The sequence below is a fragment of the Bombus bifarius genome, unplaced genomic scaffold (assembly GCF_011952205.1).
Source record: "Bombus bifarius isolate JDL3187 unplaced genomic scaffold, Bbif_JDL3187 scf7180000008197, whole genome shotgun sequence".
NCBI lineage: Eukaryota > Metazoa > Arthropoda > Insecta > Hymenoptera > Apidae > Bombus > Bombus bifarius.
The window spans coordinates 608,916-635,715 of NW_022884504.1; the positions used below are offsets into that span (position 1 = coordinate 608,916).

The 26,800-nt window shown below is 36.1% G+C and overlaps 1 protein-coding gene across 1 annotated transcript; it reads left to right on the forward strand.

Annotated features, from left to right (window-relative positions):
• The first annotated feature begins 493 nt into the window (after positions 1 to 493).
• On the forward strand, positions 494 to 26,425 carry LOC117210001 (allatostatin-A receptor). The gene is made up of 6 exons (XM_033452528.1): positions 494 to 1,709; positions 4,350 to 5,188; positions 6,099 to 6,228; positions 8,455 to 8,715; positions 10,325 to 10,573; positions 25,867 to 26,425. Exons 2-5 carry the CDS (start codon positions 4,764 to 4,766, stop codon positions 10,571 to 10,573), a joined length of 1,065 nt encoding a protein of 354 aa, XP_033308419.1. The 5' UTR covers positions 494 to 1,709; positions 4,350 to 4,763; the 3' UTR covers positions 25,867 to 26,425.
• The last annotated feature ends 375 nt before the right edge of the window (positions 26,426 to 26,800 follow it).

Genomic DNA, 26,800 nt, shown 5'->3' on the forward strand with positions numbered 1-26,800 from the left:
GTATTCAGCACAAAACGGAAGAAATTCTGACCTACTTATTTTTCAAACTATCTTCAAATTAGATAATGGATTCTAATATATTTTATTTAAGTGGTGTAAATTCGTTTCTTCGTTAGTAATATTTAATCTCATTTTGTAAAATGATGGAGGATTACTATATGATGATACAATAGTACCTCGATTTTAGCGGCTGAGGGAACAGATCAATAAATCCGTGCTCTTCGAAGGATGCTAGATGGCTCTTGCACCCTCTCTGCAAGGATAGTCCTGCACCCCTATTTCAGGTAAACTCGACGGCGATATTTCTTCAATCTGCACAGTCGTGCCGCATCCACCGCCGGTTGTGTACCTATCTCGCGGTCTTCAAAATACTTCGTACACGTATCTCTTTCCGATAAAAGTTCTTGAAAGTCGTATTCAAAATTAAATGTGATAGAAACGTGTCACGAATTTTGTCTCGTAATCGCTATAAATAAATTAAAGGAAGAAAAGAAGCTCTAAAGTAAATTAATAAAAAAAAAAAAAGAAAATGAAAAACGATCGTGTAAATGACAAATAATCGAAAAAATTATTATCAGTGAAGTGTTCCTGAAAACTTTGTCGTGAGATAGGAAATAATTTTATTTTTAGTCGTTTTTATATTTTCTCCCGACTCTGATATTGTCTAAGCACGTGTGTCGTTACATTTCATAAATTTTTTATTTTTCTGTTACCGCTCGTTTATTTATGGACGACGGTACTTACTAAATCTCGTTAACACGCACAGTTTTCCCACGAGAAACGAAAGAACAACATGATTTTTACGAAATTTAAGCGCAAATTAAATATTTCGCAACTTTACAACGAATAACTAGCTTTGAGATTCGTGTGGATTATTTTGTTAAAGTGACGTACGTTTTACGGAGAGTCTTATTACTGGAATCATACTGGATATCATAAAAAGTTATTTGACGAGAATGTGTCAAGAAAGTTTTGTGGGATTTAGGTTAAAAAATATTATTTAAGCCGCGTGAATGGTGATAGCTGTGCGGAAAGTGCGAACAATTTACCCAAAATATCTGAATATTTTACCGAAAGTTTCCACGTAATATTTCTTTAAGTATGATATCCATCTTTTGTAACGCAAGAACGATAAAAAAAATGTGACCCAGAAAAGTGTGAGATCGAATACAAGTTACATGATATTCTGATGTTTAACGTGCCCATTAAATCAAAGTTCCTTACTAACAAAAGAGGAAAGGAAAAAGGGATCGAAGTTGACAGATTTTATTTAACAGGAAGATCTTCGAAATTTTATATCGACGGTCCATTGAATAATTCTTCACGCGCTGGATTATCGATTAACTAATACGCATATGAGAAAATTACAATAAAGTATTTCAAATTCTAATCATCGTTTAAAACATCGTTTATTGTGTGAAAAAATGACGTGATAGAATGTTAAATTTGGATGTGAATGCGCTCAAGTTCGGTATAAGGATACACGCATTTAGATATCTTCGTGCTATCATGATATCGAAATCAAAGATGCATCAACCATATTCATCAGGGACATATTTGTCAAACGAGAGTTGCAGCAATTAGTAGCCGCTGGAAGACCAATCATGAATCGATCTATCTGCATCAGTTACGCCTTATGAGCCTTAATCCGGTAAAAGGAAGGGCGGATGATCGTTAAACCCTCTCGATATCAGCGCGTGAGGACCAAGGTAATTAAATGAAGATCGTCATAAATTTCATTAATAGCCACGAGATGCTTGTAACATCCTGTCGTATTCGAAGCCACGTGTTCTATCGATAATCTTTCTGGCTTTCAGACGAGCAAGAAACGTGATTCTTTTTTTTGTGAAATTATTATGTTCGTGGAATATTCAACTGTGACCGTAGCTACGAAATGTTGTTTCATATTCAATGACGTTTCGATGGAAATCTTTTCTTTATTCCCAATTTCTCGTTCTTTAATAAATTGGCTGGAACAAGGGTAAAAAGTACGGGAACAAGATGTATTATAAAAGAATGTATTGCACGATAATAATGTACAAATTGAGAGAGGAAGTCCCTTTGCGTTTCAATCTATGTGATATATTACATTTATATATGAAAGATACGTGGTTTTATATCGTTTTGCTGGACGAATGAAATTCTTTTACGATCTAACGTTATTTTATGGTGGAACTGACATTTTTATTCTTTAAAATAGTATAAAACATAGAGAGAGAGAGAGAGAGAGAGAGAGAGAGAGAGAGAGAGAGGGAGGGAGTGAGTGAGAGAGAGAGAGAGAGGGAGGGAGAGAGAGAGAGAGAGAAAGAGGGAAAGAGTATAAAAAAATAGTGGGCGGTAAAGTAACATGAATTAAAAATTTTGATTCTTCAGAAGTGTAGCGAACAAGGAGGTAAAGAATGGTGGTAGTTGGACCACCATTGTTTTTTATACGTACTGCAGAGTGCAGAAATATAACTTCGAATAATAGGAACATGTAATGCATATGTAATTTTCCCATATTTTACGGTGTTATTTAAATTTAATTTAGCCAACTGAAACACAATAGACTTCTTTTGAATGTGATGATTAATTTTCATATTCCATGTTATTTAATGAACTTTATTTGTGAGATTCGTAATTTGAAATATATCGAATTAAAATTACTATATAAATTTGTAAAATTTCAATATCGTAATAGTAGAATTTCGTTATTTCTGTCTATAAATATCAAATGCGAATATATGGGATGGAGACAAAATTTATTGGATAATAACACAATATTTTTCTTATCTTTATACTCCCCCTGGCTGGATAGAATTTCATCTATCTGTTCGCGTATTTTGATGTTATATGTTACTTGTATAAAGCGAGTGGTTTTATCGTGTTTCTTGCCACTTTAGACCACTTAGCTTCTCTAATTTAATCTGATAATATTTTGAATATCCACTTATGTTGAATTTACCTATATTATTTATATTTGCCTAAGTGAGAACGGGGGCTAAATAGAACACTCTTTTTACGGAGTCACAAAGAGGGGATCGCACGTGCTCTCAACGTGACCTGAATTTCGATAAGGCATTGCTATCAGTCAAACACGACTTGAAACGGGTCAATTTTTATTATTTCTTCTCTTTTCTTTGTTCGATCTTCATCAGAAGAATTGTCAATTTTTAACTGACAAAGAGAAATTTAAAAGAATATACACGAAAATCAGAAAGTTATCGCTTTTAGAATATTTCATAAAAATATAGATTGTAATCGATATTTTGTCCATTTCGATGATTTTTTAATATGTCGTAGAAATCAAAATTTCAACAACAGACGTCGCTGCGTCTTAGTTTTCCAGATATTCGCGAAAAGCTGTCGCTATCGGCACAGTGAATTCTGTCTATAATTGTGCTGTCCGCGATAGCGTATGAGCATTGGTTGCGGCAGCCTCACGATGGTCAGATAAAGTGACATCTAACCCAATCTTATATAAATTATAGACAAAAAATAAGAATTAGGCTTGGTTTAGACGTTATTTTATCCGGCCAATACCAACCAATACTAACGCATAAGTTGTCATGAACGCATAATTATAGGCAGAATTCACTATAGCGATATCGATAATTACCAAAATATGACTTCGTGTCGAGGAAAGAACTGTGAGAAAATGTGACATTGAACGTACATTGAATTTCATATTTTACACTTTAATAGCTTTGAACGATTTTAGTTGCGTCATGTCAATAATTTATTGCGTGACGATTATTTTTAATGTGATATTGAAAAATTAGCGTTTGATTACGTAGATCAAGTTATTACTTCCTTTAGTCCATCTCGTGATTGCAAGCAACAGTCTTAAATAATTCGATTCGGATGTGACAGACGGTGAGTAATTTCATTAATTAAAAGGAACTTCTTAAAGTGTAGATGCTTTTGTGATGAATTAAACTTATTTATCTTCCAAGAAGTGACTTTATTATTTGTAACGTGATATATAGGAGCTCGGTATCAGTCTGAATAAAAACGATTAAAATCAAACGATTTCATAGAATTGTAGAATATTGTATGTTATGTTTAGCGAAATCTAATTTTAGTTTAGCTTAATGGCTCCTTGTTTAAAGGGAAGAGGAATCTATATCCAACACATTAGTCAAATTTGAAATATGGATACGAAATTTGAATCAGAACGCTTTGTGTCTCGTGTGTAATTTAAGCTCCACGTGTCTGGATAAGTAAAGCTGTTAGTCGTTGAGAGATAAAACAATTCGACTGTGCGACTAATATTGCTTACTGATGTATTAACTACTTATTGGATCAAATCAAACGTATTTCGCAGCGTAAGAAGTGTTATATTGAATAGAAAATCCGTTTCTTTACAGATCGACAGCTGGCGGAAAGAAAATTATACTTGATCTCTCAAAGACACGACGTAAGAATTTATTAAAATTTCATTAATCGCAAGGAATTTTGGGGGAAATTCGTATATCAGATATACGCCATCGAATAGATTTTTCTACAAGATTCGAGAATGACTTCTAGAAATACAGAGTATTAAGTTTTTTAACTGCAATGTTTACTGACGTGATACATTTACTGTCATAGGCAAGATAAACAACAGCTTTCATATCGATCTTCTTTTAAACTAAAATGAAACTGAAATATAGGAGAAAATTGAATTAAAACTTGTTACAAGGCCATTTGTTATGATATGAACGAAAGTGATTAGAAACTCCGAGATACAGTTTCAAGATCTGCTATGATATAACTTCAACGATTTGTGGATGTGATACACGATGTTTCAAGAGATGGAGACTTTGGACAGAATAGCCAGAAATTTTTCAAACAGCTCGTACAACGAAACTCACAAACTCTTCGATGACTTTGAATATAATTTCGATCGACATCAAGTGGAGAGAATAGTAGTAGTTGTGGTGCCGATATTTTTTGGTATGATTGGTATCCTTGGACTCGTTGGGAACTGTTTGGTCGTTATCGTGGTTGCCGCGAATCCTGGAATGAGATCAACCACGAATATCCTAATTATTAATCTAGCCGTGGCGGATCTATTATTCGTCATTTTTTGTATACCATTTACCGCGACCGATTTTGTGCTACCCTACTGGCCCTTCGGCAACTTCTGGTGCAAGACGGTTCAATATCTCATCATCGTCACTGCCTACGCCAGTGTTTACACCTTAGTCCTCATGAGCCTCGATAGGTGAGTAAATTAAGAAGAAAGAGAAAAATTAGGTAATTCTCTCAAAATGCTTTCTACGGTATAGTTTCCATAAAGAAAGCGGTACGCAGAGGTAGAGACGATAATTTAGAATCACTCGATCAGGCACGGGTTAACGGAAATAGTCGAAGAAGGATACTGCACGATAAAACTCGATCCTCAACGTAAGATGTAACTCATCCTTCTATAAATATCAGCATTGTTTTCCGTTACATTTCAAGATACCGTATAGTATGCAGTGGTACAGACTGCAGCATCATGTGCTATGTCTAGAAATGTCATACGTGCGAAAGAATCTTGATTTCCTCTCGAAATATACGATACATTCATTTTGTGTTTCGAAGAAACTTTTTGAGTCACGTTACGTGCTCAGGTTTCTGATTTTATTTCTCAATTTCGTTTTCAATAACCTAGCGGCATCCATCTCCTATGTCAAATAGAATTTTCAAAGTCTTCAGTAATTGCAATGTGATCGTGACGGGATTTAGAATAATTTCTATATGATTGATAGCCTTACATGTTTGAAGAATTAATTTATGATCGCTTAAGTTTAGTAATCATTCATTTCTACAGCTGCAAGCGAAGCTATGTGTTTGATTCAGGTTTCCTTGATAGATCGCATAAATCCATTCACCTAGTATCCCTTGATAGGCTGCATAATTTGGCTTATTGGCTTAGATCCAAGTTAATTAGCATATTGATTTGCTTCGGCATTATGTATAAGACATCTTCAAAAGAGGCCTATACTGCCGTTGATACATATCGGAACTCTATAGTTGTTTTGTAGTAGTAGTAGAGAGTATTTGAATTCGGTGAAAGGGTGTACATTAATAATGAATTAAGAAGCAGCATTTGTTGACGGCGACATAATGTTGTATGTTGATTGTTACAGATACTTAGCAGTGGTTCATCCCATTTCCTCCATGTCATGGAGGACCGAAAACCACGCAATCGTCGCCATCTGTATCGCCTGGGCGATGATTTTCGCAATATCCACTCCTGCATTCATCGTCCACGGCGAGGTAAGTCACACAATCACTTCCCATAATATTGTCAAATTCATGGATTAACAATTTTCGCTTAACTCATAATATTACTAATAGTACGATATATATAACGATAGATCTCTATCAGAGTTTTATGTGATTCTTTTTATTAGTTACAATCGAACAAATGTTGAAAATTATATCGATCCAGTAAGCTTTTTCGATTCATTTCGATTCACTTCGATTCGGTTATTCGTTATCCGTTGCATTAATATGTTTAATGGTCAGATTTCAATACTATGAATTGATTGAATATACTCTTTTAATGATCCAACTTATTTATAACGCATTTCGAATCATTTGTCTATCATTCAAACGGAAACCATGATTTATTTGATATTTAGCGGGTCGGTTTGATTCATAGTCGACAGAGATTTTGAAAGAAGCCGGATTAAGATATCCGGATTAAAATTGACAAAAAAGACAGATTAGCTCTTTAAATAATAATCCGGCAATGGTACTGAAAGATTGAAGTGAACGGGAGGGAAGTTCGCTGATGCCCCTCTATTCAGTAATTCACCTTTGAGTGTAACCACTCTAATTACTTTCGAATGAAATGGACGCAGCCAACCTTGCAACTTGTAATTATTCATAATAGAACGTTTCTCATAAAGCTTTATAAACGCAAAACCGACGTGATCGGTATCGTCGGGATCAAAGTATTATTAGAAGTCATAGCGATTTGTATCATATATTCTTTTTCAATTCTTTATTGCTGAAATCATATTCGATATATTTTATCTTTTAGCTTAACTTTATCCGCAGTTCTGTGAAATCGAAAATCATTTTTATCTCTGAATCGCTGAATTTTATTCTTCGTTCTATACGTTCTGCGATCGTATGTCCATATTCTGTTTTTTTTTTTTTTTTTGTAAATGTGAACCCTACAGGATCATACGAAGCACTAACTTCGGATAATTTAACGTGATAATCGTATCGATTCATCGTTGAAACATATGACGCACCGGTACAGAACCGCGTTATTTGAACATGATAAGCTATGAAATTGCTAGACTAATCTGTCAACATTGTTTACCAATGTGTAATTGCCAGAAGTATTTTTGGATTACACCGCGAACGATAACCGAACACTACACATTCATGGAATACGCATCTAGATTATCGCGATTGTACGCGCTCTGCGCAAATTTCTCCAAACACGACTCATTATCGTGCATTATATGATTTTGCCCGACTCTACAAACGGAAATGGGAGAAACAACCATTCTCCTACTTGGCTGTGATCGTTCGACGATTATAGCTGCACAGTATTTTAGGTTTACGTGCATGACATGGGCCATTTGATGTGATGGGGAAATGCAAATCATAATGCGCGTTTCATACACGCGTCAAATGTACATTTCGATTGAATCACACCACAGTTTGACCAGACGAAATTGGTGGACGTGTTAAATTAATCAGAGACAATTATCTCGTTTTGGAGTAATTCAACCTCATTTTCGGATAACTATTAACATTTTCATTTTTCCATCGTTCCATAGAATTAAGAACATGCAGTGAAAAAATGTTTTACCCCTTCATGTCCAAAGTTGAATATTTATTTCATATCACATATATGCAACGATTTCTTACATTTCTACTCCGCGTACACACAGAGACGCTGGCATATGGCATGTACACCATTTCAAGAATAACTATCATAGTGAAAGCATTCAAACTCATGGCATTAGCCCTTTGAGCACTAAATACTCCGGGTATGAACGTTCTCTATATATGACATGCGACTTGCTATGATCATTACTGCGAATATGAAATCTTGTGTGCTGTATGAAATATCGATCACGTTTTACATATACGTATACACTTATGTACATTTAAGCGGTCACTTTGACTTTACTATGCAAGCCTACTACTACTTACCCCACCCTCGATGCTAAAACGTATTTTTCCAGCTGGCACTATGAAAAATTTCTTTAAAGTTCCATAGATTCGAAGTAACTAAAGAAATTCTTCGTCATAAATTGAAAACGCCCGTTCTGCTGAAGTTATGTCATTTTCGATGCGAACGTGTGGTATACCTTGCCTAAACTTAAAGGAACAAAGACAATTTACTTTTTCGGTGGCGTGGAACGTGTTAAAGAAAATTAAAAAAATTTAGTCGATATTCCATACATTTTATTTCCCTGTACGATTTCGGCCCAGAATTGCTCTGTTATATATGTAGATTTGCTTTACTTTCAGGACATGGATGACTTGTCGTCGGAGAACCTGACGGCTTGTCGAATCCTACCGCAATATAGTTGGCCGTTATTCCAGTTGTCGTTCTTCCTGATGAGCTATCTGCTGCCACTGACGCTGATATGTTTCTTTTACATTTGCATGCTCATCAGACTCTGGCGCACTGATCGCGTCAGCGCCGAAAGTCGACGCGGAAGAAAGCGAGTTACGAGGCTAGTCTTCGTCGTCGTTGGCGTTTTCGCCTTTTGTTGGTGTCCTATACAGGTTAGTAGTGCCACGTTCTTTCGCATAACGAAATAGATGAACATCGATCAGCGTCGAATTTTGTAATATATAACATTTTTACGATCTAACAGAAATTTCGCAGTTAAACGTATTTTCAGTATTTTGTTATTAAATAACAGATTTCTATTTTCGATTTCATTTATTCGGAACTATAAAGATATTCGTAACAATATTATTTTTTTGATACTTTAATAATATTTGAAAATATTTCTTGTGGAATGTGCTACGTAACCGCGTGTAAATTCCATGGGGCTATCGTGCAATGATCTATCCGAAAGATCACGGTTTTCGTACTGTATAATTCGCCGTGATATCGGTCGTAAACGGCGGCCAGAGAATTAAGTGGCAATTGCGGAGTTTGACTTTTGACGGAAAAAATTCATGAGCAAGAAGAGCAAGATGTAATCAACTGATACGCCATTGGCGCTAATTGAGATGGAAGATAAATCGCGAAAGGAAATTGTGCGGTGAAATTCGGTAATTCGGTGTATTTCGTGGCCAATACGGAATATCGGTATGAGGTTTATCGGTCGGTCAACAATGCTACTAATTTTTTAATTCTGGCTTTGTGAGATAGTTAAATTACACGAATGATATCGTTACATTTAAAGCGTGGTACAGTCCATAGAAATTTATCGATCCTTTACGAAATTTCTCTAAATTGAATAAAATAGAAAAATTCGTGAATCGAACGGTGGTTCCAAAAGAATAATGGTTGCATGTTCAGATATTCGTTGTAGGATGTTGCGAATTGAAAATAATGAGCGAAACAATTCTATGGAACCGCAAAAATATGTTCAGCCACCCGGTTCTATGTCAAGACTATTAAGACCAGTACGATGTTCTGTTCTTTCGCGTTTCGAAATGGAACATAATGATTTTTCATGTATTTTTCGCTTGTCTCCTATTTCATAATGAATGTTTTATGTATTTCTCACGGCACTAAATATATATCGGATATACTGCGTTTATTGAGCTTCCTGTGCAAAATATTCTCCGTTGAAAATGTATCGGCCATGCATTGAAACGCAATAGAAATACGCCGATATGTTGCAGCAGCCAGAACGAAGAGTTTATACGATTTTTATTCGATGAACGAGAAATATTGTTTTCATAGATTGTACAAATGTTTCCTATTGACTCTTATTAACTTAGCTGCTGAATTCATATCACAGAAATTGTACGTTTTTATCTGTTCAAGTATTAAACGTATATTTCTTTGACAATATTCGCATAATACCTTTACTTTGGTTCTTTTTAAGTAGGACACGAGATCAGTGAGTTAAAATTCAGCCAAAAAGTTGATAGACTATCGGTCTTTTCGGCACTTTTAGTGGCAATATCGCCATTACAGAAATGAACTGCCATCGGTGTACCTTCTGTGACACGCAGTTAATACATATTTACACGTGTGATCGTCAATCGTTCGTTATAAAACAGATTTTTTGCTGCATTTCCATGGAAAATTTCATCCTTCCGTTACGAGCGAGCATATTTAATCCGAAATAAGTTTGAAATAATCCAAACTCTCCACGCTCGAGGATTATAATAATATCTTTTGCGTGTTTTGTTTTTTTTTTTACAAAAGGTAATCCTAGTGACAAAAGCATTGGATGTGTACCGATTGACATCAGCGACAATAATGGTGCAAATAGCGAGTCATATTCTGGCGTATACGAACAGCTGCGTCAACCCTATTCTTTACGCTTTCCTCAGTGACAGCTTTCGGAAAGCTTTTCGAAAAATTATTTACTGCAGACCTCGACCAGATCAAACCAGACAACTGGGACCATTGACGAAGACTACGAGAGCTGCCAGTACTGGTGACATCCTTTAGGTGAGTTTTATTTTTTCAACGTTGTTTGTTCCAAGATTTTCCTTGCTTAACTTTATTTTACATGCTATATTAAGGAGCTTTCGTTGATATGATTAAAAAGTGAGGAATGCTTATTCAATGTTTCGTACTATCTACCTTAATCACTTAAAGATCTTTAATTGAACAGACATTGAAAATTAATAATAGAGTTTGTTGAAAGATCGATTCTCTAACTAGTTTTGTAAAATTAATAATCAACAATTTTCTCTAATTAATTTTTCAAAATTGATTAGAGAATCGATTTGCTTTACTAACGCTTCTTGGTTCTCGTCGACTTCCTAGTTCCTAGATAAAGTGGTAATTCAATTTCAATAGTTTCGATATTTGTTCCGAAATTAGAAAATGCTATATAGCACTTCACGCTTTACTTCACAGTAGGATCCACGTTTGTAGAAATTTGCTTAACAATTAAAACTGTGAATAAAATTCTAAGCGGAGTTAAACTCCTAAACAAATAACCGGTTTTTAAACTATAACGCGCATATGTGCGCGCTTCTCTTTTCACGTTTCTCCTATTCTCGTTTAAAATTGCACGATAGAATTAATTACTTCGTAGGCAATTAGCTCTTCATAATAGTGAGAAAGTGAAACGCATCTTTTACCTTAGTAGCTTTTCGACCTTCCGGAAAGCTTCTTTTGTTTTATGGACGAGTCAGAGGCTTTGAAAACACCCGGCGCTACTTGTATCGCTGTAGGCGTACATCTTCAAGTTGAAAATGCAAGGCCATCGAGACTACTGTGCTCATAGAATGTCTAGGTTACACCGGCCTCGCAGCCTACTTTTCTGTTTATTTTACCCAAAATGTATCTCGGATGAAGCGCCTGATTAGAACTTGCAATCAAATACACAAGTTAGATTTTGTTACGGAGCATTGTTTGAATTTGGGAGTTACTTTTATCGTAATTGCAGATTGTGATATTTTTTGTATGTTAGGTCTCACAGTTTTACTACTTTCTATTATACATAATACACGTCGTGCACATCAAAATTCATTGCAAACATTCCGCTTCAATATCCGGAAAATAAAGTCCGGTGAACTAGTTTCTTCATTCTCCCTCTGCTATTCTCTTCCCGTCTCCTTATTCGTCTCTTGCGGCTCGTATAGAACATTTCATAGAGATATTCAGCAGTAGGGACAATGTTTTCATTTCGCGTGTTACGGATACAAAGCACATTGCGAGACATACCCTCGATAAATAAAACAAACACCGAATAATATATTTTCACTGTTTTTCTCTGTTTCGCCAGCCCACGAAGTTTCTTCTTAATATCGATTTCTGTAGAAAATTCCCGCTAAGTTACAAGTGGTGGAAGCTTCAATCGACCCGTCGGGACTTAGCAAAACGCGGGAGCTTCGTTTCACCCTGCCAATCATCCAGAAGAAATAAACTCGAACGACTTGGTTCTCATTTCTTTTCACTTATTCTCAACCTCGTTCGCTTACAATCTTTATCCTTAATAATACTGCACAACATAACTTACATTGTAGAGGCTTGAATGACTGGAGGCTGTGCAATAGGTATCGGATGATAAATCACAGAAGCGTGCGCGACATCCACAGAGCGAACTGCTCCCGAAGGTTTTGCAGGATAAAGGAAGGGCAACGCGGTATATGGGAGGATGAAATTGCGAGGGTAGGGATTGGCTGAGGCGTTAACGTTCCCCAACGACATCCGAGAACGTTTGTAGAACGCCTGAATGACAGTCTTCTTATTCGACAAATAGTGCTCGTGTTATATCCATTTGCACGTTGCTCTTACTGCCTTTTACCGACGTTCATTCTCGTTGTAGAATTCTCGCTGACTTCAGTTTGAGTCAGCGTATTTTCCCTTTTTGCATCAGAAAGACGTCCGTATAATTCGTTGATCGTAAGACGAGCGTCACTTATGTAGGGATATCGGGTCACACACTGGTTTTCGCTTGTGAAATACCAAATAAAGCAGTGTGAGAGGATTGGGCTGAACGTTTCATCCTCGGTTATTCACATTTTCGTATAAATTGTTTCCATGATTCTGAAATTGATAAATTTGATATCGTTGTTGTAATTATCTGCGTCAGCAGAGCTTACGAATTTATGAAATTTTCAATTGCGCTCGTAAAAATTCTTCGTATAATATTCAGAGCATTTGAGAGAGTTTGTAAAAGGGAATGAAGCGAATACTTATTCGTGGAATGTTCGATGCCTATCGTTATCAATGCTAATGCAGCTTCTCCGAATTGAGGAGATTGGAAGAACTTTTTTCATTAGACCACACGACGTCGTTTATGGCGTAGCTAACTTTCATCGAAAAAGAGGAAATGCCAAATTGTGCTGACTCGATTAACGTCTCTAAAGCGATAATTAGAACCTGATCCGCATACTGGCTGGACGAAGAGATATGGAAATAAGATTAGTCATAAAAATGAAGAAAAAAATAGCAATTCACGTTTATCGAGAAATCTTTCATTGCTACGTTCATTATCAACCTTCAACCACGTCCCCCCTTTCTTGTTAATTACATGAGATAAATGTTTTTACTCATTTTTGTCGTGTTTATTATCATAAAATTAACTTGAAATTCAATGGTTGTGTTTACCGCAATTTCCAACATTTTATTACAGTCAGATGTTTACACTGACAGATATTTTCTAAGAGTTGTAAGAGTAGGATAGGAAGAGCTTATCAGAGGATAATATCGGATAGGAATACGTAAGATCGGAGATGCGATGTACTTTAGAACGTATTCCTTCTGGAAAATCGGATTTCACCGGAGATACGCATTTTTCCTACCCATCCGGTAAAAAACATGCAATACTGTCCTTAAATAGGAGTTTTCATATATTTATACCGCGGACTGCAGATAAAGTGGCAGGAAATTCTTCGGGCGGAAAGTGGAAACGGCTGGAAAATCAGATTACGTTTACCAAAGCGGCTAGAAAGCAACGAATCCCTGCTATAAATCAGGATAAGTACAGACAGTCGAAATTAGATTTCGCTGGAATCGTGTGAATTGAAAAGTGATTGTTTTAAAATACCGACAACGTTTCATTCGTAGCCTAAAATTTTCTCGTAAAATCCTCCGAAAACGTCTATAGGGGAGTTATGTTCTTTTCCAAGTATTTCCGATCATACTTTCGAGGACTGGCAGACGTTCGATCAATTCACTGAAGTATCTGTAGGGGATAGAGATTTCTTTCGTCGCAAACTTCACGAACAAATGTTTGTAAATGCGCATGTCTTTGTTGTTACATTGTGTTCTTAAGGAAAATCGTGACGCCTACCTCTATTATTCTGTTAGTAAAGCAAATGAAAAATTGGACACGGGACAGTGGACACATTGTATACTCTAACAACAATCGTTCTGAACAAATTAACGCGAATGAAGCACATTTTTCTCGTTTTATATGTTCATTAAGGAGTTAATGTACCTACAAGGTTCCTTCAATGTTCCTTTATACACCGCGTTCAAAACTTTGCCACGTATTTTATGAGGTTTCCTTCGCAACTATTAGGCAAAAGTCAATACCTCTTCGTTTTTCAAAGAAGATCGATGTAAGCGTTAGTGGTATAGTTACCAGTGGATGGTATACTAAATATGTTTAAGGGACATTACTAAGACTTCGAAAACGATGAAGTTTTGTGCACAAGCTAATTAAATTCTATATTCTATAGTAACGCAAACGAACGAGTTTGTAGCTTTTCTCCCTTTTATTGAAATTTCATGTCGTGAAGTATTTAGGAAAAAATTACAGAAAAATAAATCGATAGAAAATAAATCAATATTTTATATTTTTATAAATCAATATTATTATAACGTATTTTTTTTTATAACTATGCTATATCCTCCGTCAGAAGTTTTATGAGATACATGTACCTAATACGTACGTATCATTTATCATCGTGAAGTATTTAAAAACGATTGAAAGATCGGTGACGGGAAGGTCGGTAAAAAGTAAATAAGTTGGTAATAAGTTGGTTTGTTGAACGATATTTCTATTTCAATTTGTTAGATCCATCTGTGGAGATTTCGTTATATCCAACACGTATCAAAACATCCGTGTGATGTAACAGAATCGAATCGAATTCCCCTTCCCTGTTTTCAACAAGAAAATTTTTCTATTATACAATCTTGTCTTGTGGCGGAGGATGGAGGAAAATATTTGCGTTTAGTCAGATAGGTAGGATGGAGTAACCCAACGAGTAAAGAAGAAAGAGTAGACGGAAATGAAATACAAAGATGGAACGATACAAGATGACTTTTACGGTGATGAAAAGTTTAGCATGGGAAGATTGTTAACCCGATTATACTCGAAAAGTTGCTGCTATCGTTGCTTGAATTAATTTTTCACATGACTTCCCTTTCGTAATTTCTTTGAGTATTTTTTCAGAAGTTTTACCTCGCAGCTTTTCTTTATCAATTTCTCATCAAGCGTCCTGACATTTAATATTTGAAAAGTAGATTTTCTTCATCTTAGGTTGCAACACGTAAAACGTCACTTTAAACAACGCAGAATTTTTACCTAGGTCGAAGTATTTTCCTTCTCAGAATCATTATGTATTCTGTTTGCTACAATATGTGTACGCACGATATCATTTCGGATGTATTCTCCTCGAAGTAGGGGGAAAGAAAGAAAGAAGATGGTAAAATGGAAATTTCGCGTCATAGATCATTTTGAAACGTTCAAAGCTAAACGAAACCGGTTATAGGAAACGCGTCATTTAGAAAGATTTATCGAACGCGTCCGCATATTATGAATACCTAATTTCTTGATTTCCGAAGCCTAAATCGATTCCTTTCAAGCCTCGATACTAATACGGCTCGTATATCACTTACACCTAAGAAATATTGGTCGAATGGAATATAGTGGTGGAAGCAATATCGTTATTCCTTTATCAGAGCTTATCAATTGCTTTTGATTGATTGTGTGGAATGAACAGAATGGGAAAGTTAGAAAGTGTCGGTTCTCATAGATGGTTGAAGGGTACGTTGCGAAATACCAGGTCAACTTTCTGCAATTCTACTTTTGAATCCACGAGTAACAGATAATAAGCCCTGGCGAAGGGGGATAAAACCGGGTGTGAGGAGTGGAGGGAAGAATGGTACTAATTTTAGAAGTGCTGTTCGCCGGTATCTTGGACTTTTCACGAAAGGAACGCGGGAGAATCCACCCATTCGTCTCTTATCTGTTTTGTGTCCGCAGTTCCTTTCGTTCGAATTATCTTTTGACCATTTTCAGTTCATTATTCTCTATTATATATCTTTTAGACGGGAAAGTCAGTTGCTACAAATATAGCCCACTACTCATTTATTTATATAACTTATAATATTTAGAAACTATACGTATAAAATAAAGTTCTCAATTTTCTAATTAAATTACGTTTCGTCAAAAATAAGCGTTGGGTTACCTAAACTTTTACTATTTTATCAACAAATTCTTCATTAATTTTTATTTATGTAGCAAGGTAACTATCGAATGTTATAACGCAATGTGTCGAGAGTTGTATTAGGCCAGGTTTGTGTCACGGTCGAGAACAACCACTGTTTTTGAGAAATACATTTTCAGCGCCACTCAGTGGCAGTACTCAGATGGTACTAGATGGCGAGTAATTTAACGGATTTGTAGTAGCATGTATTTTTAACTTCTCCACAGTAACTTTCCATAGCTCAATAGCCGTGACCTTATCATAAACCTTGGCGTTTCGGAACGCTCATGCTCACGATTAGCCTAGCGGTTCTTGCGACATAACTCAGACCCATTCGAACATTTCACAGGAGTGTTCGTTCCATTGCTTCGACGCACACCCTCACACAGCACTGGGTCTAGGTCCCCCTTCCAAAGACACAACGTGCAAATTTTTAGATAGTGTCGTACAGAATTTCAGGAATCAACGAAATCACATCTACGAGAGTTGGCTCGCCATCTACTCAATTGCACAAGGATCACACCGGAATAAGCAGAATCGGTTTATATTATCCTAATTTACGAGGCTATATATATTTGAATATATATAGTTTCCTAAATTAGGATAAAGTTAGAAAAAGTATAAGCCATATACAGGATTTTCAGAGTGCTAATATCACTGTAAACTATAACATTCGTGAAAATATATTATTCGGTGAAATAAAACGTTTAGTGGAAAAGCGGTAAAATCTTCAATTTATTAAACGACTCATCATATTTTCATAATTACCAGCCTTTGAAACGCATTTCGTGGTTAGAAATCTGAGTACTGAGACGACGGTAACTTCCGTTTAATCGCACGAATTATTCGCATTTCGCTGGTTTCATCGACTGTTTAAATATTTCCATCGAACAGGTAGCGACTGTTTCCCTTTCATGTTCGAGCAAAATGCAGTCGATGAAGTCGACAAAGAGAGATCGAGTTAAGAAAAGAAATGGAAGAGAAAGAAAAAAAGAAACGGAGCAAACGAAAGGAGAAATAAATAGACTGCTCGGAGTAGACGACATCAGATCCTCGGCCACTTTAATTTCTCTCGAGTTATTTCCACGATTACGACACCAACTCGATTTACTTATCTGTGAAACAAATTTCAGAGCTCCGCTCAAGCAATATTATGTCGAAGGATCTTGTAATTGTACCGCGTTATCGAGACGTCGTAGTGATCTCCGCAAATTGTCTTTCGAAGATTTTTTTTTAAGAATGTATTCTGTATTCTACGTCTGTTCTTCTAAAGGAGTACGTTCGAGGATTTATACTGCTATCAATTCTGATTATTTCTCTCCAAAATAATTTGTGTACGTTACCGCAATACGGACGAACGTATGTGTAAAAACAGGCGAAAAATCTCGTACAGATTTTTCGTAAAATAGTGCAGAAAGAGGCTTTAAACACGCGTCCTACGATAGAATACTTTTTCAATTTAAACTTGTTTGGCAAGGTAACGTGTTGACTTTTCTAAATTCCTTGACATTCTCGAGATCTACGAGCGCTATTAGTCTATAAAATACTGCTTCACTTTGAAACCCGAAAGAGGCGGAATCACTGCTGGAGTCAAGTTGCATTGCGACACTCGGGGCGCACTATCGGTATTTTTAGCTGCTTGGGAGAAATTTGTCTCAGAAAGTGATAAGACGGCATGGATTTGGCTGCAAATATCATTGCGTGACACCATAGGGGAATATATATACCTTGCCTTATTTTCGCTGATTTCCTCTTGAGAAGTGCGAAAGTAGACAAATTTTTATCGTGTCGTGCAACTTTTCGTATAACATCACGGCTCGCGCGCTAATAAAACACTCTGAATATGCTGGATATCGTACCGCGATATATAAACGCGTTTACCCATAAATTTTGTCGAAATGCTATTCCGTCCGCTGATTTATTTCGTCTCGTTTGAGGATTTAAGGATCGTCAGCGATAGCGCGAACTTGTAAAGTTTTAATACACGGCACGTTTAAGCCCTTCAGTTTTAAAGCGAGTCTTTTCCTTTGTCGCAAATGAGATTTAGGGAAGATGAAAATGAAATGAGGAAATGAAGGGATTTCTTAATCCATTAAATCTCGCCGCTCTCGATCAAAGACACTATTACTTCCCTTCCGGAGAAGCAGATTCTTTCCATCTACCGTGCATTGTTCAAGTTTATCTTTTGACAGGGACAAAGGAGAATTTAATACAAAAATGTTGTATCGGAAAAATTGATAATCGCGTATCGTAGCCGAAGAAAACATGAAATTAACAGTCAACTATTCTTCGAAATTTTGAAACTCCGTTGATTGTGTTAAAATCGAATTCAAGCTTATCGTTTATTCTAGTCTGTTATATCTTCTCTCTACGTAATCGGAACATTATATCGTGATTCCAAATCGAAATCAACGAATTCAGCAGAGCACATGCCGTAAATCATAGTCCTGCTCGGAACCGTAAGCACCAGCACGATTTTTCTCTGCAATCGACAGCTATTATTACGTTTATGACTGAATAACGTCGGTCTGTGATAGCTTTGCGTGGAACGATTCACCAAGCATATCACAGTTTCGACAAATTAATGTGGAAATCCGGCTTAGTTTTTTCGTCCATGCATCCCCTCGTTCTTCGTTCGTGCATTTTTATTCCGATGAAGTTTGAAGGCTGTTGCTGCGAAACATAAACTCGCCGCGTTATGGATCTATCCATCGCTGTGCATCGACTACCACAGATAACTGGCCTGTTCTATAATCCTGCCCCCCTCCCCTCCCCGACAAACGACCATAGCTAGCTACTATGCCTCTCAACCGCTTCGTTTTCAGATAAATAATTGCGGAACCTCGTGGAATGTCGGACCAACATTTAGATAATTCCAAACAACAGTTATGGTTGATATTACGTTCGAAACGAATACAAACGTTAAAACCTTGCGTCTATTTTGAATGGTTATATTCGAATGGTTAGTTTAGTCTATAAACCGGGTTGATGAACGATATGCCTTAAACTGAATAAAATATTAGGTCATCCTATACAAGTACAGTTTTTAAATAAAATGAAATTTAGAAGACATACGAACATAAATATCTGATTTACATATTTTAGTTAATATGACGTTTCGAAAGATTAATACTTAGATACTTGGAGATACGTACATAAGTGAATGAATTTATTACACTTTTAGTTTTCAAGCGAGAAAGATGTTGTAAATCTCTGTATCGTAACTATTTTCCTGTTATATCAGTGATTTTCAGTGTTGTTAAAGATAGATAAATCGTATAAATCATCGTTGGGCGCTGGAACTTCTACATTCGTATTTCTATCTACATTTGTTGATCTTATAAATTCTTAAAATAACTTTAACCGTAATAGAACATTCCAACTCGACGCTTGTCTTACACCGTATCCGTTCTTTGGATTGTTGTTATCGCATAGTTTGCCTACCTTGCACAAAAATATAAACGTCATTTGCTCGAATGCCTGAACCTCCTACAGAGTGTTTAGTCATTTACTTGTACAAGCTATCTTTTATTTCGCGCGAACATCCCTGTCTACGAGTTCGCTCCTATTTTTCTACTCCGTTTATGAATTTTGTTCACGAAGCAGAAGAAACTGTTATATTAGTCTATTATATCTTGACTTCCCAGTCATTCTCGATCAAATGTAAATATACAAAGTGAAATATTCGAAGGAAAGTAATCGATATTTAGCAAAAGAAATGAATTTCTACTTAGATTCTACTTATTTGTATTGCGAAATAGACGAATTTATAACTAAATATCCGCAGTCTGTATGTATATACTAATCCGAGATTTGAATTATTATGCTATCGTAGTTTATATGTCACAGACGATAGTAAGGGATAAAATTCTCGCGATAGTTGAGAGACGGAAAAAGATTCGTGTATTGCTATAGCACTTTCAAATTGTCGATAAAGCTATACGATTCGGTCATTCGAATTTTATGAGCTTCACGCCTTTGCCGAAATTACACAGCTAAATAGACAACGCGCTTTAATCAAACCCGCATGAGAGGATATAAAATACAACATGGGATCGATATTTGAACGCGATGCGATGCGATGCGTCGTGTCGCGCTGCGAAAATTGTGATCTGTTTTCACGGCATCTCATTGCAATCGTGATAAACTCGTATTACGATCAAAATTTTATTAAGCACAAAATGTCAGTACGTTCGGAAGAAATCCCATTTCGCGTTCATAATTTGTTTTATGCACTGATTTATTTACGTTTGACGTAAACTAGTAACATATGGCATATAGTTTACTTCTACGCTTCCGTGCAAAGAACAATATTGTTAGAGGATATCGTTAACGTGTATACAGTATCGATTGCGGTTTATGAAACTATGTACCAACTGACCAGCATCATTTTCTCTTTTCTCGCGGTGCTCATCAATTTTGTGTCAACACGATCCATCAAACTAGCGATCAATGGCAAACGCGATTAGTCTCGATTGAGTTTGCTCGTTTAATTTCATCGTATTTTGTCGCATAGCAGAACTCCACTTATACAAATTGCATTTATCCGAACGAAATTTTAGTTAATGCCCGATTAACTGAAGTTTTGCTGCTTCAATTCATTCGTTCAATCCATCTGAACACGAGCTCCTATTATGTGAACGAAAAATAATAGGTAGTTGGTGATATATAAACTATTTGTCCTATATAAGCGAAGTTCTATTGTACTAATATTCGACATAAAAACCATAAATTTAGAATTTTATTTCATGTTACTTTTTATAATTAGTAACGCAACATTTATAACAGTTACTTTAAAAAAGAAAATTAATAGTGAAAGAATGTTAAAAACGTTCTAGGAAGCAACGTGTTTCGTTCTCATTTTCAGTTAGCTTTATATATCTCGCATCTCGATTTTATTCCATCTTACCAAAGTTTCCTAACGAACAGGCGGTCTAGCAATTAAATTAACGCTTTATGACTTACTCTCTGAGTTTTGTAATTACAGGAATTTCACCTGTACATCTCTTAACTTATATCAAAGTTGCCGTTCAGTCACTGGTATTCAGTTTATTATCAGCTTGGCGACTATTTCGTAATATGATGCGCGTCGTAGAAATTAGAACTAGGAATATCATCGTAAATATTGTAACTCTACAAACTTCCAACACGCTTTTTCACTGAAAGCTTTCAAACAAAAAATGGCAGCGCTAGAGAAAAGATCGCTAATTCCATAAATTTCCCATACTCTACTTCCTTCTTGTCGAGTGAGTCAGCGCTTTCTCCCGTTTTTCGTAGTCTTTGTTGTTGATTTCCGTACATTTCGGAAGCACATTGTCCGGAGCGTCGAGTAAAACGCATTAATGAAGAGAAGGGAAAAAACATATTACGGGCGCCCTAAATTCCCAAATTCTTGGCGAAGCTTTAACAACAACGTTCCTCATCCTCGCGGATTTGCACACTGAACCAGCAGGTGTCAGCAATCTTTCGCGTTGTTTAATTTTTTTCCATGGCATCTATAAAACACCGTTAACATGGAAGTCGTAAAAGAAAATTACGGTGTAATCTCCGCGTTGTGCAAAACGTAGTGAACATATTACGCAGCAATACGAAATCGTTTTCTAAAACAAACGTCCTACTTTTTATGGTTTATTTCTATTACGACCACGAAGCATTTGCTGATTGGAACTGCAATAATAAACCAACTTACGGATGTTCCATTGCATTCTTGGGCTGCGAATTGGTTGTATGTTCTTCGTCGATTTCTAACTTTCGTCGTCTTCTGTTTTGTGTCGGAAAAGAATTCATTTTTGAAGAAGGAAAGGAGCGTTTCTATAAACATTTGTTTCAAAGTTCGTTCTAAATGTTTCGAAGTACTGCGTTTAACAATGCCGAAGATCTTCTGATATCTGATATGCAACATTTTCCAAGATTTTACCTCGCAATGTCGGTTGAAGACACCACATAACTCTTATATGATGAAAGTTTGTTCCAATTTCACGCAGCATTGTCGACATGTTGGAGAAAACCGAGGAGAGCGTTTGTCTTCTAAATTGCAGATATTACGACTCAGCGTAGGAAAATGGTTTGAAATCAATTTCGATCCATTGGATGTTTTCATTAATAAGATCAGAGAACAAAGCGAAGGACAGAAAGGTACATAGAAGAGATTAAACGTGATCATATTTTAGCCCTTGGTCATTAATCTCGTGAACAGCGTAAGATCCATTCTTACCTAGTTCCATTTTTTAGAGTGAAATTTCTCGATGTAATAAAACTTACAGTTGATGAAATTGAAGAAGAAAAGGAAAAATGAGAAGCCTGTTCATCGTGAAATTGCTTGAGTATAATCACGACGTAAATGTTTCATAAATTTTGTTGCGCATTTGTAGAACATATCCGTTGATAGTCGTAACATCTGTGTGAGTATTATTTTATTTTTTATCGGAAGTTATGTTCTTGTTTCACGAAAAAGCTGAAATATATTCTGTCTCTAATAGTATTATTCTTAATAAATTCTGGAAGCTTACAAAAATTTGCAGTCCTCTCCCATTAATCTTCCCCGAACGTATTATTTGTGAAAAAAACTTCGTCTATTCTTAGCTATTAACATACAATATCAATAAGTTTAGCTACATGCTCGTTCTCCTGTGACGTAACAGGAATAAATTAAACCTAGGAACTTGGCTGAACATTCAGAGAGAGAGAGAGAGAGAGAGAGAGAGGGAAAGAGAGAAAGAAAGAAAGAGATAAGGATTATAAATGTTTCCCTTAATGACGTCGTTTTCATTTTATAAAACTTATAGGAAGCTATAAGCAGAAGGAAGCCAGAAGAATGTTATATTTCATGCACGTTTTTTCCCGTGCTTATGCTATGTATGCGTTTAAATTATCGGAGAATATTACGGAGTATGCGCGTACATGCTCTATAAAGCGTATAATTCGCTAACAAGATCCAGGCAAACTCTCTCCTCAACTCAGAGCAGCCAAAATGAACAATTTGCAATTTTTCAAAGAGAATTTTATAGATTTATAACGGCGCACTCTTGGCTATCGGAACAAGATTAGCGAATAATACTATAATATAATAATAGGATTACGTAGATTTTTGCCTCTTGTTTTAAAATTTCTCCGAAATACTATGCCGATTGGTAATGGTTATTTCGCTATCGAGACAATCTCAATATCTCTGGATGGGACCATTCTCCTTGCACTGATAAGAAAATGTTTCTGTATACGGTTGCGCAATCAGTTGGTGTAATATTACTACGGGGAACTGTTTCGAGAGTTTTCCGGTTGGCAGTCTGAAAATTCGTAACGTGTAGAAGTAATTTGATCGTTGGGAATCAAAACATTCACAAGATGTATAAATAATTCAACCGCGTTTGATTTTATAAGAACGAGCTAAAATATAACAAATATAATACAAGTGGTCTATAATGATCGATGAAAAATATTTCCAGTTCTTGAAAACGAACATTTGTGATATTTTTTCGATCCGTATATGTGGTGTTATAGTAATATTACGGGAAATACGATATTGGTTTTTTACAGTTCACTGGTCTGTACGAGTTTTTACCTAACGAAAAATTATTTCCACGCCAGATTTTGCAAGACTGCATGTCGAAATTCGATTACATTATAGAAGCAATGGGACGTGTATATACTAATGAGGTGGGCATGTACTTATCAATGATAAATCATATTTCCGTAGATGAATGAATGGCCTATAATTCACATACTTGTGGTATCACGCGAACGTCATTTCCTAGTATCAATGCAGTCTGCTACTGTACATCTTTGGCTTTATGTAGATACTAATTTATCTTATAGCTACGTATTATCAGTTTTACCAACCTATGTCGCTGTCAAGCTCCATGGGCATCGTATATCACTCGAATTCAGCTTGCGAATGCGAATTACGAAGCAAAAGGTGTTAAGCGATTCTACAATTTCCTACAATTTCATAATAGAAATAATTAATATTAAACTAATTTTTACTAGAATAATTTCCTACAATTTCATGATAGAAATAATTAATATTAAATTAAATTTTTATTAAAATCATTAATATCAAGTAATATATCATATAGAAAAAAGCTTTGTTTCTAAATATTCCAATTTTTTGAAACAATTTATATGAAAATATTTTGAGAACAAGGCTTAATGAATTTTTGTTTTGATATTTCTTCCTCTACGCAAATAAATCTGTCTTTAGCAAAAACGTAACGAGCAAGTGATAAAAGGTAGCCTCGCTCTCCAGAGTGGAATAGTCTCGAATTACTTATAGTTCCTTCCTGAGCATCATGAGACTTCATCTGTGAAAGCGTCTTTGTTTGGAGCAAATAGAGTCGGTGGGAAGGGAACGCACCGAGGTGGTCGTGATCGTAAGAAGAGTACACGAATTCACATGGAATTAACGTCGAATGGGGAAAAATAGGGTGACGCTTAATGGAAAGTACTTGTACTTAGGTTGCCCATACAATGAGTCATCGACGACACCTAAAAATAGATTAAGACGCTCAACTTGCCTTTCCAATTTCCGGGTAACATTGTTTCTGTATTTAAGTTACTTTCCTGGAGTCCTTGATTAAAAGTTTCGCGACAAATAAAATCTCTATTAACCAATCCCTTCTGTAACTTTAAATACTACGATTAGAGAGCTCTAAATGACGACCAACTAAGAATAATTAAAACAGATTACTCGACGAGAAATGTGGAATAAAAATATTTTCCATTTTCTTCATAACCGACAATTTAAAAATCTTTCCATTCCTAAACTACTTTACCGATTAATTCCTTTCAAACATGCGTAAGAAAGTCATCCATAGAAAACTTTATACATTTATCATGAGCAATTAACCTAGACAACATGACATATTGTCACGAGGATCGTAAAGATACTCCCCTTGTTGGGATTAAGAACCGCTGGATACCTCAGAAACGATTCTTCCCCTATCCGTCTTTATGGACACGTATTTCTTCGAAATTGATATGAAATACGTTATCAAAGTGTCTTAGTTGATGGTCCTACGTCACTCAGAAATCCATCGCCATCCAATATTAATTAAAGAAATGTTTAGAGCTTGGCTGCGAATAACGTGACGTTCTCGTACCATCCGACCGAAATTCTCGCAATGTTTCCACGTTATAATTCTGGGTTAGGAGGCTTACCAAAGTAGGCCGAGCTGTGAAACCGGTGGAAACTTCACTCGTCAAGTAAAAGAGGGCTGCCATTCTCTTTTTGCCTCCTCATCTCTGTCGTATCGTACGCTTGCCTCCACTTTCCTTTTTTCTTTTTTTTTTCGTATCTTTAGCTCTTCTCTCTCTTGGCTTGTCTTTCTTGCACTTTCCCGTCATCGATCTGTGTACCCTTCATCGAGTCTGCCCACTTTCGTCGTCGCTTACGAACTACTTTACTGAACACGTCTGCGAAGATGGTCGCTTAAAAATTTCACAATCGTTTCCCTTTTCTCATCGAAACCGAAGGTACTGGATATTCGTAGTCCTCGCGGCTCTCCTTCGATCCTTATTCCACGCTAATGGATACATTATGCAGATTAAATTGCTTTATGATATTTTTATGATTTTTATATCAAATGGAATGGACTGCGTCGTGAAACGAAGTAAAAGGCAATCGCCTATACAAAAATTAACGAAGAGTGCGGAGTAACAATTTTTAGCAGTGCATATGGCGGAAGATTTGCAAAGTTAACTTTCACGCAGTTAATTTACAAGTGGCAGGACATATTTTTATTTTGAGAAGCAATTACTCTGCTATTACATTCAACAATACTCGCAGTTGTAGCAATTTTGTTAATTTCCTTGCTTCTTGTTGTTTACTGTTTCCATCCATTATTACTGTTTCAGGTCACAAATATTTCGACGCCGGATTCGTCGTTCTGTAACAAGCACTAATTGCGCCGATTTTACATCGAAATTAAAGGATATCGCCGGTATTCGATATTCGATATTATACAGGATAGTTATCATGTGAACTGGAACGTGCATTCGTGTCGTTTAAGCGTGACGTCCGTTTTGCGAAACAATTACAACAGCGATGTATCTTCAATCTTCCTAATTAACAAACTCGATGACTGTGTCGATCGCGTGACGTTGCTCGATTTTTGGAGCAATCCTATCGTATCGAATGTTCCATAGATTCGTAATTAAGCATGTTTTTTTCTCGTGTGCTGATGGTAATAAACGTTTTATATAGACGTAAACAGCGTGCGAAGTTTACGCTTACACTGTGAACAAACTTTGTACATAGCAACGCTTGTAAGGTAATAACGAGAGTACGAGTATAAATAGTAATATTAAGTGATGGATAGGTTCGACGATAGTTACTAATCTAGATTTAGAGGACAAAGAAACAGCTTATCGTTTGTTCTGTAAAGAAGAATTTAAAAAGAAAGGAACGAAAGAGCTTAACTGATAGAAAGATGTCGATGTTTAAATTATTATAAAACTTTTAAGTTACGTAATTTCGAGAGGAAGCTTTGCTGAAAATTCGCGAATCGTGGTAGATAAGCCCCTGCCCATCCGCGAGCCAATCGCGCAAAGAAATACACATTTTGAAAGTAACTTAAACGACGATATGAGATTTTCCTTTCTTTTCCAGTGGATCGTCGTAGATTTTAAGAGTTCTAGGTTTAAGAACACTCGAGATTTCGTGGAGAGTTGTCCTGATACAAATTGTAAAGTACATATATCAATAAAGGCGCTCATGTAATACAAAGAAGAAATTGGATTTTGTAATCATTTCTCTTGTTCACCTATTCTAGGCGATGATCTTCCTTTA

Bases quoted from the DNA above. Each gene is read 5' to 3' on its own strand.
- LOC117210001 (XM_033452528.1), top strand. From the start codon at position 4,764: ATGTTTCAAGAGATGGAGACTTTGGACAGAATAGCCAGAAATTTTTCA. The intron at 6,229-8,454 runs GTAAGTCACACA...CTTTACTTTCAG, and splicing joins CATTCATCGTCCACGGCGAG to GACATGGATGACTTGTCGTC. The intron at 8,716-10,324 runs GTTAGTAGTGCC...TTTTTACAAAAG, and splicing joins TTTGTTGGTGTCCTATACAG to GTAATCCTAGTGACAAAAGC.